Genomic DNA, 14,923 nt, shown 5'->3' on the forward strand with positions numbered 1-14,923 from the left:
CGTTCACGGAGTATTTCGATCTTTGTCCCTCAAAAGCCAATACTTTAATAGAGACTATAAAACATATCTTGCAATAGAAATTAGCCTAAACAAAGTATAAAATGGCATGGCATGGCAAATCACAGAGGTGTCAAACTCTGCGAAGCGAAAGGTCGAGATACCGAAAAGAGAACAGCAAATGTACAGATGTGAGGAACCCTATCCACACACAATCTCCCACTTTCTGGTTCTTTACAGCCCCTTTGTCAATACCTATTGCTGTTGCTGCAACTCCGATTTTGTTCAACAGTTCAACTTGGTCTTTCATTATGGCCACGAGAGCTAGACCACCATGATCGTGGCGATGGCACCAGCTTTTCCATTCATCAAAGACAAGACATTACTTGTGGAAAGAGCTGAAATATTAAACTCTTTCCAAGTGGGAAGGATTTCAAAAACATCTTCCACTGACCACATTTTTTATGCAATCCTTCTGTTCTTCGTGAAGACACTCCATATGGGAAAAATCTTTTAGCATGTTATTTATCACAGATTTGAATGCCACATCACTTGTTTAAAGGTCTCTGACCACCGCCATATCGCCTATCTCATCTGCATCAGTAATGCCCGAGTGTAGACAAAACCTGTCAAAATTAACCAATCAGAGGGTATATCAGATCCTACTAATATACCGAAATGAAATCTTGTTAAGTTTGCCCACAGGCGTTCTTTCGTTTCCTCTCAGCTCACTTTTCCTAGTTTTTCACACGATGTTTTTCGTGCTGTGCCCCAACTTACTAAATGCCTGGAAGAGGCTACAGTTACTTCAATCTACCAGTTCACATCAATAGGAGGAAATATCTGTAAGTTGTTTGTCTTTTTTGAGGCTGAACGTCTTTGATTTGGGGCAAAAAGACTTGGGATAATTTTCCATAACATACTGTTTGAAAGATGCATGTTGCAATTTGATGGTAATTTTGGTTTAAATCGGCGTGATTTTTTTGGCTGTTTATCATATCATGGCCTCTAAATCTTCAGGTACTGCAGAATCCGCATTCACTTAGCTTTCAAATGGCGTATGTAACTTAAAAAACTGTGAAGTTGTAATGGAGAAAAAAAATATATACATGAGTCAGTTAGCCGTGTGGAGTTGAAAGAGAGATGGATGGTGCTTGCAATTTGACAGCAAGTAGACTGAAATACCGCATGATTTTTTGGCTGTTTTACGTATCGTGGCCTCCAAATCATTACATACTGCGGAATCTACATTCACTTACCTTTCAAATGGCATATTTCACTTAGAAATTTGTGGAGACGCAGTAGAAAAAAATTCTTCACACGAGTCAGTTAGCCGTGTGGAGTTAAAATAGATGGATCATATTGCAATTCAACGGCAAGTAGAGTGAAATACAGTATGATTTTTTGGCGTGTTACATATCATGGCCTCTAAATCATTACGTACTACGGAATCTACATTCACTTCAAAGCTTTCAAATGGCGTATTTCACTATGAAATCTGTGGAGATGTAGTGGAGAAAAAACATATTTACGTGTCGAGTATAAATCATTACATTCTGTGGAATCTACATTCACCTAGCTTGGTGTATTTCACTTAGAAATCTGTGGAGATATAGTGGAGAAAAGAAATTATTTACATGAGTCAATGGCCATGTAGAGATGAAAGAGAGATGGATCGTATTGCAATTCGATGGCAAGTAGAGTGAAATACGGCATGGTTTTTTAGCTGTTTAACCAATCGCAGCCTCTAAATCATTACAGTGCCGATCAGAAGAAACCTAACAGGGAATGCTTAAAAGAACGCATTCTGTTTCCGTTACACAGGGCGTTCCCGTTCCCGTTCCCGTTCTGTATCCGTTCCATATCCATTCTGTATCTGTTCTGTATCCGTTCTGTATCCGTTCCATTCCCGTTCTGTATCCATTCTGTGCTGCTCTGTTCCCATTCTGCTAGCGTTCCATCGGTAAGCGTTCTTGGAACTCGTTCGGAAGAACGAGGTCTCTGAGAACTCGTTTACAAGATTAGCGACACTCATTTGCATTTCATGAAATGGGTTACAACTGTCGCCTTTATGTGAGAATACAAGGGTAAACTTAAATTTTCGAGGTGAAAATATGAGTCCAGTTACTCAAAAAATACGGGAAGATGGTATCGTAACTTCAAGGCCAGTTTATAGTAAGTCATTTTCCGAAACAATACAAAGCAACCGGCAGTCTGTGTGATTGCCCGAGGAAAGGAAGAAGTAAACCAGCTTGCCAAGCACTTTTAACGCCACCGATGAAAAAATGCAAGTAAAAGACGAACTTTCGGTTCTTGTATTTACACGAATACTTTTAGTGAGATTTAACATTGAAGTTTCACTGAAAACTGTTCGGTGAATGCGGAAGAAACTTGGCTGGAGGACACGAGCAGTGCAAAGTACTGACAAAAAGTCAAAGTGCGCATTTTGTGATACTTTTACTGATGTTATTTTCATAGGCAAATGCTCAGTTAAGATTGAACGTTATCCTCGCCAATCCCTCTGCAAAGTTGGTGAACAACACTGTAATAAAGGTCAACCAAAACATCAATGTTTTGTTTTGTTTCTCTTCATGAGGAAACCTTTCAATCCCAGTCTAACTCGACCTATCCATCCATTTCCTTATTTGGACATAAGTTGAGCTTGTTGACAATAACAAAATGGCTGCGATGAACATGAAATGGATGAGAAGATGCAGGGAAGATGCTGACTTAGTGCATGTAAAAAGAAATAAAAAAAGACAAAAGATGATTCGCTCTGTCATTTTCTCAAGATCGCCAGGCTGGACAAAAATTGGACTAAAGTGTATTTAAAGTTACATAATTTCCAAATCCTTGGTAAGCACTCTGATGGCGTAACATACTAGCATGTGTTCTGAAGAACGCGTTCTCTTACAGTTTGTGTTCTGGTGAATTCTTTTTTTCCATTTTTGTGACTCATAACTGTTCCGTATCCGTTCTGTACCCGTTCTGTACCCATTCTGTTCCTGTTTTGTTCGCGTTCTCGTACCCGTTCTGTATCTGTTCCGTTCCCGTTCACAAACGCATTCCCTGTTAGGTTTCTTCTGATCGGTACTGTACGTACTGCGAAATCTACATTCACATAGTTTTCAAATGGTGCATTTTGCTTAGAAATCTGTGGAGATAGTGGAGAAAAAAAATAATTTAAATGAGTCAGTTAGCACTGTTGACTTGATCATGCTGCAACCCACCAGGCTGGAAACATGGCACGAGTTACAAGTTATTTTTAAACAACTCAAACAGGCCTCCTTGGAGAAATTTCCATGGAGCATCAAAAGTTGATGATAAAAACGAGGACAAAACAGTAAAATTGGTCTGCAATCCCAGGCAGGGCTTCTGATAGGTCGTGGTAAAAAAAAATCAAATTTTGCAGGATTTTCAGAGACAAATTCACAGAAAAAACAGCTGATTTCATGGGAAATTCGCAGAAATTTTCAGGGCAAAGTTTGCTAAAAAAAAAATGGATAAAAAACAGCTGATTTTGTGGGAATTTTCTGGGCAAAATTTGCTGGAACGCAATCAGTTTTGCACTGATTTGACAAACATTTTTAATGACAAAAGATGGCAATTTTGCCATTATTGGGGAACATTAGGAGCCCATGCAATAACAACAGCAACTGAAACACTGTCTACTAATAAATGTTGCCTTTCTAAAACCGGCAATTTTGTAGGAAAATTTGAGCAGCTTGTTTGGACTATCGAATGTGTTTGTTACTTGTTTGACCACAAGATTCTTTTTAACAGAGATCATCATTTGCTCTTTTAACAACAATGCACTCAAGAAATGCTTCAATGGCACTAAGCTTTTTACATCACGGCCACTGTCCAGTTATTTGCAACATTCGTCTAAGAACATCTGGTAAGTTATGCATGTTGTTCACTTCTTGCAGTGACGAAGTTTGATGATAAATTTGCAAGTTTATGGCAAGTAAACAGCCCCAATAGCCAAGATAAGTTTCAAATATCTTGTACCGACATGTATTTGGTAAGATTTCTACCAAATTTCATGGTATTTGCCTGTTTTTGTGAATTTTGCGGGATTTAGTGGATTTACTTAAAATTCATGGCCCCGCGACCATGCAAAATATCAGAAGCCCTGCCTAGGGAAGCATCTCGTAAATAGACCAGACAAGAAAGCTCAACACGAAATGGCAAGCTGGTCCTCTCTGATTACAAGATACCATAGCTAAAAACATATGCTTTGTGAATCATTATGCAGATTTTTGGGAGGTAAAGGAGGCATCTTTCTGGGCGAGTGTAAATTACACTGGATGAGTGTATTTTGAGAGTCACTCCCCTGAATGGCAAGTGCAGTAAAAATTTAGTTTCCAACAGTGTCAGGATGATCACACTGCAAACATTATAACAAAATAACATCCTTCTTACAAGTATATCATTATGTTTATGTAGTTATGTCACTATGTTGCTAGCGTGGACTAGACCTTATAGTCCTTGTTCTCAAACGGTAGAACTGTCAAAGGTTCGAAGGTTCCATACACACAAAACGTAGATTTTCACCATTTAATGTCACCATAACTAACCACGAGGTCTCACAAAACTCTTACAATCCAATGTGTCTTCCCATTTTTTACGTGGTGAAAATGCGCCTGCGATACACTTAAGCAGTAATCTCCGAGGCAATGAGTTAAATATTGATTTCATCAAATTATTACAATTTATATAATCATTCGATTTTTAACAATCCTGCTGTTAAGAGCCAAAAATAACCAGAATTGTTCACTTTTTGATAAAAGCATGAAACTTCTCAGGATTACTAACCTCTATAAGGTAAATATTTTCTGATATGGAGCCATCCCAAATTTACACCTAGAACTACCCTACGCCCATGTCAAAAAATGACATATTACGCCCCTACATGGGAACAAGGCTGAATTACAATGTTTATTTCTAAGCCGTCTCTGGAGTACTTTGTCTAGATGTCTTGCTTTTTAATATAACAGTAACTTATAAAGTATCTGGAAGTCTAAAAATGTGTCACATGATTAGTTACACGACCATCATTTTCAATAAACAATAATATAATACCGAATATTGCATTAATACAATTAATAATTTTTCTCTCTCTCTTCTTTCAGAGATTTAAACTTAGAAACTTGTGTTTCGACATGTACAATGTCATATTGGGGCTTTGCATCAAGTCGAGGCTGAGACAAAGCATGGATTGAGATGATTTGCTTAAGTCTGGCTTAACAGGATATAACTAATTTTGGGGCCGAATTCAAGGGAAAACTCTTGATTGGTTTAAATCGTATTTGACTAATCGCACACAATGGTGCTCCGTTAATGGCTGTCTCTCTGACTTCACTACTCTTGAATGTGGTGCACCACAGGGAACGATCCTTGGTCCTCTTTTATTTCTAATTTATATTAACAATTTGCCTAACTGTCTATTGTTTACCGTTTCTAGAGTGTATGCTGATGACACTTACATTACTTATGCTGGTTCTGATTTGCATCTGATTCAGTCTAGTCTATCTCACGACCTTGAAAAGCTGGCAAATGACTTGTGTCTAACAGAGTTACCTTGAACACTTCAAAAACGGAATTTATGTTGATCGGCTCCAGGCAAAGATTAAGTACTCTATCTGATACACTCAAACTCTCCATTGATAATGTTCCGATTGAACAAGCTTCCTCTGTGAAATCACTTGGAGTATATATCAATGAAAATCTAACATGGCATTCCCACATTGATAAACTGTGTAAAAAGATCGCTTTTGCAATTGGGACCATATAATGAGTTAAGCCATTTGTGCATCAATCTACCCTACTTCAATTAGAATTTTTAATCAAATAATATCACATCATTGATTCCCACACCATTATGGGTGGACGGGTGGATGGATGGATAGATAAGTTAATATAAGATTACATTTATTACAGACATAAAATGTACTATCCAGGAGGTCGTATTACAAGTTTCCTTGTTTTCTCATTTAAGTTCAAAACTACTTTAAAAGCAACCTAAACAGATTCATAGGCTGCATTATCTAAATTGATATGATTGATGTATTTTACGTTTTAATGCTATTTCCTTTTTTTTCTGCATTTCCTTTGGAAACTATTGCAGCAAAAGTGATTGGAAACTCTTGTTCTCTTACAAAATTAACATATGCTTGAAGGCTAATCTTGACTGTACCGGTTTGTGCAATCGTGGTGGAAATTGCAACTAGAAGAACCTTTATTCAACTAGTGTTTTTAAAAGCAGGCATAGGAACATTATAGCCAATGAAAGCTGTTTTTCAAAACATTTCCTTCAGACCAAAAAGTTCAGCTAGCATTTATTGTAACACACCTGATCTATTCCAGTATATTTGAAAGTTTCAAATGCAAAATAAGCAAGTAACACAAGAAAATCATATCAATGCATGAAACCTACATAAATTGACTCTGTATCTCACCCTTGATTTGATGCATAGTTCTGATATTACGTTTTTAGCATATCCCAAACATACATTTAAGGTTTGAATTTTCTAGTCTAGATAATAGAATCTACATTGCAAATGATAAAGTTGGCATGTAAAAAATGGTAATGATTTCATCAGTGCCTATTGCTTTGCTGGTAATTGAAAATAATGGTCATGTGACTATCACATGACATAATTTAAGACTCAAAGGCACTGGTTAATTTGTTGTTGTATTCAAAAAGCAAGACACTGGGCATAGTAGTCCCAGAAGGCAAAAAAAAAATTGTATTTTGCATCAGCCTTGTTTCCATATTAGGGCCTTGTATGTCATATTTTTGACATGTGCTTTCCATGGTTCTGGAAGAGAATTTGGCATAGCTCCATATCAGGAAATATTTGTCTTATAAAGGTTAGTAACCCTGCCAAGTTTGATGCTTTCATCAAAAAACGAATAATTTTGGCCCTTAACAGGTGGACTATTACAGGTTATACATGTAGGTCTAATTAATGTTGTAGTTCCTTGGGAGTAATGCTTTAAATACCCCAACAATCACAAGCAATAAACATGCGATATATGGCGTAAAGGGCGGAACATCGCTCCGCAATCGACGTGACAGAAGAACTTCCATTGCGTGACCAAATACCAAACTTATCTCCCCAGCGGTTAATTCTGCACTGGATTGGACAAGTCGGCAAGGCCAAAAGCTTACATGTCCTAGAAGCCTAACTCTAAATGGCACTACGAGCTGACCTCTAGTCACCATCATGCTAGAATGTAAACAGTTCTCAAGCCTTACTTATCTCCCCAGCACTACAAGCCCACTCCACTGGCACATGCTGGATCGGACAAGAAGAGGTATAAAAGAGCATTAAATAGCACCACTAAATTAGCAAAAACAAAGCTTGGGGAAGTCGCTGCAAGACTTAACTGCTACTGATACCTGCAGAGCAGGTTACTTATCTTTCAAACCCTCTACCTTTTTAGGAATAGGGTAAAACAATACTTCTTAGGAGGCCATGAGATAACTACACGTATGTACAGAAGTGGTGTAACAATTGATCGAATTCTCAATTAATCGCGATTATGACTGTTCGGTTCGATTCACGATTCTTTGATTCCCTGTTTCGATTTTGGTTCGGTTTTTTGCATACCTCTCCCAGGATGCCCTCAGTGAGTCATTATATCGTGAAATTAGAATCCAGAACTCTTTAAAATGTGCGTTATTGATTGAAATGTTGTCTTTCTACCACCCCTTGAGAATTTTCAAATAAAGCAAACCATGTGTGACATGCTCATTGTCACATTCTCAAACATGGCGACAAATGATCAGGCAATGGTGAGTCTTTAGATCCGCTGTGTGGAAATATCATGGCTTTCCGGCTAAAGATGGTACAACAGATCTAGACAAGTCTAAATCTATCTGCAAAATTTGCTCAGCAACTTTCAAGTATTGCGCCGGTTCAACTTCAAGCATGAGTGCATACTTAAAACATCAACACAGCATTGATGAAAAGTCACAAGTGTTGCACTCAAAGACATAAAAACTTCACCAGGTACAAAAAACAGTACTGGAACAGGACAGTTAAAAATTCAGGATGTTATGAAGAATAAATGGCCACAGTCAGGCAACAGGGCAACGGCGATAATGAGTTCTATCAGAGTTTTTTATTGCAAAGGACACAAGGCCCTATTCAGTTGTGGAAAATGAACGGTTTCAACACATGATCAACGTTCTAGAGTCTAGATATGACTTACCCAGCAGAGTGCATAAATCATGCCATTGAACTCTAATCTGTTGTCGTGGTGGAAAGCAAATGAGCTTGAATACCCTATTTTGTCAAAGTTGGCCAAAAGATATCTATGTGTTCCTGCCACATCATTGGCCAGTGAGAGAGTTTTCTCTTCTGCAAGGAACCTTGTGTCTGCTCAGAGGTCATGTTTGCGTACTGAACATGTAGATAAGTTACTTTTTTTAAAGAAAAATTTAGGGCGCACTAGATCTAGAAAGAACTCAAAGAAGAACACTGACAAATTGCATGTTTTTTTATTGCATCCTTGTAATAGATTAATGATTTTCCTGCTAGTATTGTATCCTCAAATTGAGAGTTTAGGATTGTGTGTTGTTTACATTGTGTATCATGTTGCAAGAATTAAAAAATATTAATATTTTGCATAATCGAATCGAAATAATCGAAATCGAAAGGCGATAATCGAAATTGAATCCAATCGCAAGGAATATGAATCATTACACCACTAATGTACAGTTACAAATCTTACCATTGTACTTCTTCACAATGGCATCAAAACCAGCTTCTTTGAGCCATTGAATTTCTTGCTCACATTCTATTGAGGAAAAAAAAAACAGAATGATTTAAGTTGTATCAGCACAGAAGAGAAAATCAGAGATTCCTATAGTTAATCAAAACAGGAGACCACACACTGAAAACCATACCAAGCATTTCACCAGGGTTCCTAATGACTAAAGTTCACTAAACTACGAAGTGCATTCAGGGAGGTAGGGGCTGCCACCGCGAGTTTCTATGATCGCCCCATGTAGATAAGAAATTTGGCCAAGCTAGACTAAGAGCTGGTTTTGTGGAAAACAACTATGGCAGACTTCCATAAGCAGAAGGCGTTTGTAAAGTTTTGTAAACGTGTTGCATATGTGTATTTCACATTCAAACATCAAAGGAAAAGTTCCAGCTGCCCTATATCTAAATTTTGGACATGCTAAGACATCAGGGATAAATATTACAATGGAAACCAGCAAGCGGGAACTCCAATACAAATTAGTGCCTATGTTTTAGATGTAATTCACTGTGAGCCAGATTGCAGTCACCATGATGTTAAATATTTCACTTGAGCATTTTTTGGTGTGTAGTGGTGTCATATCAACAGGATAAGCGGAAGTATTTCTGTAGTATTTCCAGACTCCATGATCATGGTAAGGGTTGCCTTTTTTGAACAGCTTTCTCACCCTTTTGTTTGCGCTTAACTGACAGAGTGTGGGGATACTTCTCACTAAGGTAGTTAACTAAGCACTGTGATTGGATGTCTTGTCACATGGGATAAAGTACACACCATCCCTCAAAGTTGAAGTCTTGACAGGAAAGTTAGTTTCAGAGTTCTTGTTGTGGAAAATTTTCTGTCAGATGTTTTTGAAAGTATAAAGAACTTAGTTACGAGCTGCTTTGTTCTAGAAAAAGACATATGGTAAAGTAATTGCTGATGTTTTTATTGCAAGTGTGAGTAAGACCATGAGTGTTCACAAGAGAATTGTGGACATCTTGTGCCAGTTTTTTCAAGACTTGTTGAAATGACTTAACGACTGAACTCAGTGTCTGCAGAACAAAATTGTTGTATTGCCAGAGTGCAAAACTTGAGAAGCTGATGAAGATAAACCTGTTTCAGGACATTCATTCTGACGTGACGTTGTAGCCAAGCCAGATGAATTTCCTTCAATTTTTCGCAGCTGACAAATAGTTTAGTACATCAGGTTAATTATTCTTGTTTGCTCAAGGTAAAGGGCATTGACCCACAGATAAAGGTTTGTTCTCCTGTATTTCTAATTTCAGTAACGTGATTTTCCTTTCATAAAATGTAGCTTAATGTGAAGTGAAGGTGAAAGTGTCTGATACTGTATTAAAGCCTTATGTGATGATCTTATCTGTCAATAAATCTGGTTGTTTTTGATTAAGTGGAGTCATATTTCAGTGTGTTTCTTTTGTCTGCTAGAGGTTACATGTATTACTCTCAACATTGACGTTGTGTTAACTTTCCTGAATTTTGTGATTTAATTTTATGATACCTGGATATCATAAATCATTTTATGATATTTATGATATCTGGATATGTTGACATTTTGATATGCTGTCAAGATTGCTGAGAAATCTCTCAGTTTCTCTGCGAGGTTTTTTGGCCTCCGAGGTTTTGATATCTTGATGAGAATCTCCGTGAGATTTCAAGATCTAGACAGCCAAAAACTCGCAGATTACTGATCATACTGGGATACTACATCTCTACATACACCATTTAAAACCATACATGTACCTCCTGGAGGTTCTTTACTGGACTCATCATCATGGTCTTCTTCAGGTATGGGGCTCCTGCTTTCCTCTATGGCCCTGAACTCTGTCCAAAATATGTCATATTCCAGTTGGTCTAGTGCATGACCACCATGTCCTTTTATACGTAATGCCATAAGCCCGATGATATTTCCAGCTGGAAGGAGAAATGAAAGGTTAGTAGTAAAAGTGCCCAGTATTCTGTAAATTTTATCCAGTGTTAAGCTGGAACTTGCAAGCTATGGATACCAAAGAATGTCAAATTATAACTCTGAGACTCAAAAGTGGTACAGTTAATATTTAACTGCATTTTCGTGTTGTTTCAATTGCTGTTCGTATCGTTCACAAAGAGAACTTTGTGCAAATACTGGTGAGCTGCTCTTAGCTTTTTATTTAATTATATTTTAATTTACTTGACCATGTTTTGCAATTCTTAGTAACCATTGTTAATTTGACTTTAAGAAATAGACGGTTTTATTTTTTATGACATAAAGCACAATTGGTTAGTTCTTCCACTTCTGCTTCCAACTCTGACAATCTAGTTTTCCCTAGATCATTGGCGATGGAGTCATAAAAAATGGAAACCTTCTGATTCTTGCGACTCCGATTCCGTCGAGCTTACAACTCTGCTTACAACTCTGATTTCCGATTTTCGCTAGGTCATAAGCTTTCTCACTACTCTGACTATGACTCCAACCTTTAAAAACTGTAGGAAAAATTGAGAAGCCATTAGAGCACGCACAGTTGATGTGTAAATCATGTGGGTATGCAATTGCAAGTATCTAATTACTAAAAGTTGTCATTGGATACCTGTGATTGGACACCCACATGATTGTACACCAACTACCTGACTCGTGGAGGTTTGGGAAAACTTGAAAAAGCTGTGGAAACATGTGCCTGTCAGCTCTTATTCCAACAGCATTTCTCCTTCTCTCAATATTCTATTGCGCGATAGCTGACTCGAGCTGTGCCCTCGTCAACTATTACGTATAGAAATCAAGAGCGAATAATCTAATTGTTTTAGTATAAATCTAATGCTCGTTCAAAACTTTATCTAAATCCTGTTCACAGATACTTTGAAAATGCCAAGAAGCGGCCATCATTTTGTTAGCAAGGGCACACTGCTACTCTACTCACTATCTACAACAGAATAGACAGTGAGTAGCAGAGCCATTCAGAGAACAGCATTTGTGATAGAATACTAGTAGATTTATACTAAAACTTGATAGAAACATGGTACATGTTTTTTTTTTTTTTTCTTTATTATAAGTCACTGGACCACGTGTTGTACCATTCAGGGGGTAATTGTGCTTGTAATTTCAACTCAGCCCTCTCTGAATGTTCATACAATTTTGAAATTGCTTACCCTGTTACGCCCTGAATTGTAACTCACATGCAGCACTTAAATGCATTAACAAACCAGCTTAAAGATAAGACTCTAACATAATGCAATGATGGTAAATATATTCCCACAGAAGTAAGCACTAGCCAGTAGACCTATATGTGATTATGTCACCTAAATGTTATTGCAGCATCTAGGTTGCTGCACAACTTGAAGTTAAACCAAATGTTTCAATATTTCTGCCACAGGAGTTAAACTTGAGCTGAGATCTAGACAGAACAACATGGATGAAGTAACTATCAATCGTTAATAAGTGCAACTGCATCGATAGAGGTAAACAATGAACAGTGAATAAACAAACAAAAAACCGACCATATTTCACAAAATTGTGCACCTGAACGATCTCGTCCACAGTAATAAGCAGTAATAAGCTTAAGCTTAAATGTTGACATTATATAAGGTATGCTATTGGCTCATGTTATTAATAAAAGAAGGAACATTTTAAGACACGATTGACTAAAAATAACAAGGGAAAATAAGGACTTTCAGAAACAAGGTTGTCTAACACTTGTTGACATAAATTCGCCAACTTCTCCTGATAATGCCTTACCTAGTCACGTTTAATTTTCCTGTGATGACAACGTGATATTCACCCTCCTTTGTTGCAAGCTAACTTCAGCTCCATCTTCAAAGCAAAATGTTCCAAAAAATTGGGAAAAACCGACCAATAAGTTATGAATCATGTTCAACAATCGGGCAATTCGAATCACGTGACGAAGCGAAACGGAGAGAAACCCTCTGGCCTCGATCCCAGGTTCTCTCCCCTATCCCCACAGGTACCCCAACACTTCCCCAACACTTCCCAACACCTGTCTGTGGAAAATCGTCCAAAACTGGGAACTAAACACTTATTTACAACGGGAAACCAGAATTGCCCGACTTTCACTGATTCTTCAAATAGGCCAATTTCGATAAATTAAAATTCTAACTTACCTCAAAAGTTTTGGGAAACAAAACAAAAGCCTGACAAAAGAAATCACATCGAGGATGAGGAATGATTTGCCTCGGAGCCAAGTTAGAATTTTAATATATCGAAATTGGCCTCTTGCAATATCAAATCTTACTTTTACAAGTACCAAACACAATGAAACAAATGTAGGAATCTTAAGCTGAGATGTTGCCTCGGTCAGTTCAGTACGTATCCTCTGCATCCAATTCCTTGTTGCTTGTCTCACCTTCGAAGTTCTCCACACGAAGACTCTTGATTTTCCAAATAGTGAGGTGTTCGTCTCAGCATCATAGTTTGTTGTTTAGTCAGTAATAATAGTTTATCCGTGTTTTCAGTCATAGTTTAAACTCATATATAGCTCATTTGTTATCTTTTGCGGCCATGCGCAGATATTCCGAAGTTGTTTAGAGTCAAAAGATAAGACTTTCTTCCAGATCTAGTATCAACAAGTAAGTGGTATGTGGTGCAGGGACCTCGTGGTTAGTGTGCTTGTCATATAGTTGTCTTCAGATTGAGTGTTTCGGGTTCGAGCCCTGGCCGGGGACATTGTGTTGTGTTCTTGGGCAAGACACTTTACTCTCACAGTACCTCTCTCCAACCGCATGTATAAAGGAGTTCCGGCGAACTTAATGCTAGCTGGCTGCTGGATAGCAACCCATTTAGGGTAGAGTAGATATACTAATAGCCGTTTCATGTCACAGGGCCGGGATGAGCTCCGGCTTGATGAGCCACTTGGCTCGTATGCAGACTTCACGTTTACCTGAAGTGCGGTGTCTAAAGAGTTAACCCGGGCATTAAAAGCATCCCAGAAAGGTTTCCAGAAGGGTTTAACTTTCAAGCCACAAAAGGTGCAGAGAGGAGTAGTAGATATTTTCATCTTGAACTGAAATGAGCAGAATTTGTGAAAAGAGTCCATTATCCTGAGTAACAGTTCTGATCATCCTAGTCCTGTTACCAATTATCCAGTCAAACGGAATTGGGTATATGGTTGCCCAGTTTGAGGTATTGTCAGGAAAAACACTTGCAAATTTGGCTATGCTTGTTGCTATTATTGTTCTCGAGGACAGAAGCTTTCTTTTTTACTTCTTACAGTTTCCGGTACAGTTGAACCCTACTATTTCGAACTCTCAGTAGCCTACAAACGCAGTGTTTCCAACGAACGTAACTATTCCCCCACAAACTCATATTTTCGCCGAAGATGATGATGATGATCATCATCATCATCATCATAATTATAATCATAATCATAATCATAATCATAATAATTTAAATAATAGTAATAATAATAATAATAATAATGATGATTACGAATCAGTATTTTAACAGGATGACCCGTCAGTGTATTAAGCGCTGTTATCAAGGGTGTCTTGTAAAAGAAAAAAAGAAAAAAACTATAGTGAAAATAAGGTAAAAAAGGCGTACAAAAGTAGTAAACATGTTCACTTGAGCATTTGTTAAATAGAAGTCTTGAAGTTATGGATCTAGGTTGGATTAGTTCATTAATAATCTTGACTCCTCCGCTGATGGTAGTTTTAGTTTGCTTTTACCAATATTTTAAAACTTCGTTGTTCAATGTTCTCAAGTTTATCAGACTTTTTTGGGTGTCTGACCAACCAAGACCAAGTGATCCGCAGTATGTAAAAATGGGTAAGATCATTGTTTTATAGATTGTCTCAGCACATTTTTGGTCAAGCGACGAACGGATTGACCTTGATAGGTTAGCTCTACCTGGTGCTCTCTTGTGAGTTCAATCAAAGTGTGATATGAGGCTTAAATTTGACTCTAGGTCAACGCCCAACTGGCAAGTACTTGTAAACAAAGTTATTGTTGATACATGTCCCATTAACAGAGATATTGAGCTCATTTCCCTAAAGATTGATTCTTTTCGAAGTTCCAACGAGCATAGCCTCAGTCTTTCCTTTTTAAACAAACTATCAGTTCCCTTTCTTTGAACCAACGACATAAGTTGTTTATGTTTAGGTTTCTTTGGATCGTGACAATGTCTTTGAATGAGGTATAAATTACAGACGGTCATCTCTTCGA

At 37.7% G+C, this 14,923-nt stretch overlaps 1 protein-coding gene across 1 annotated transcript in view; it reads right to left on the minus strand.

Annotated features, from left to right (window-relative positions):
- Positions 1-12,743, minus strand: part of LOC145495178 (rho GTPase-activating protein 18-like) — a 48,237-nt gene extending 35,494 nt beyond the window's left edge. Inside the window, exons 1-3 of the mRNA XM_081474757.1 lie at positions 12,482-12,743; positions 10,516-10,686; positions 8,743-8,808 (exon numbers count right to left, since the gene is read on the minus strand). Of these exons, the coding sequence (XP_081330883.1) occupies positions 8,743-8,808; positions 10,516-10,666 (217 nt within the window). The 5' untranslated portion in view covers positions 10,667-10,686; positions 12,482-12,743. The remainder of the gene's footprint in view (positions 1-8,742; positions 8,809-10,515; positions 10,687-12,481) is intronic.
- Positions 12,744-14,923: the final 2,180 nt, after the last annotated feature.

This window comes from Orbicella franksi, chromosome 8 (assembly GCF_964199315.1).
Source record: "Orbicella franksi chromosome 8, jaOrbFran1.1, whole genome shotgun sequence".
NCBI lineage: Eukaryota > Metazoa > Cnidaria > Anthozoa > Scleractinia > Merulinidae > Orbicella > Orbicella franksi.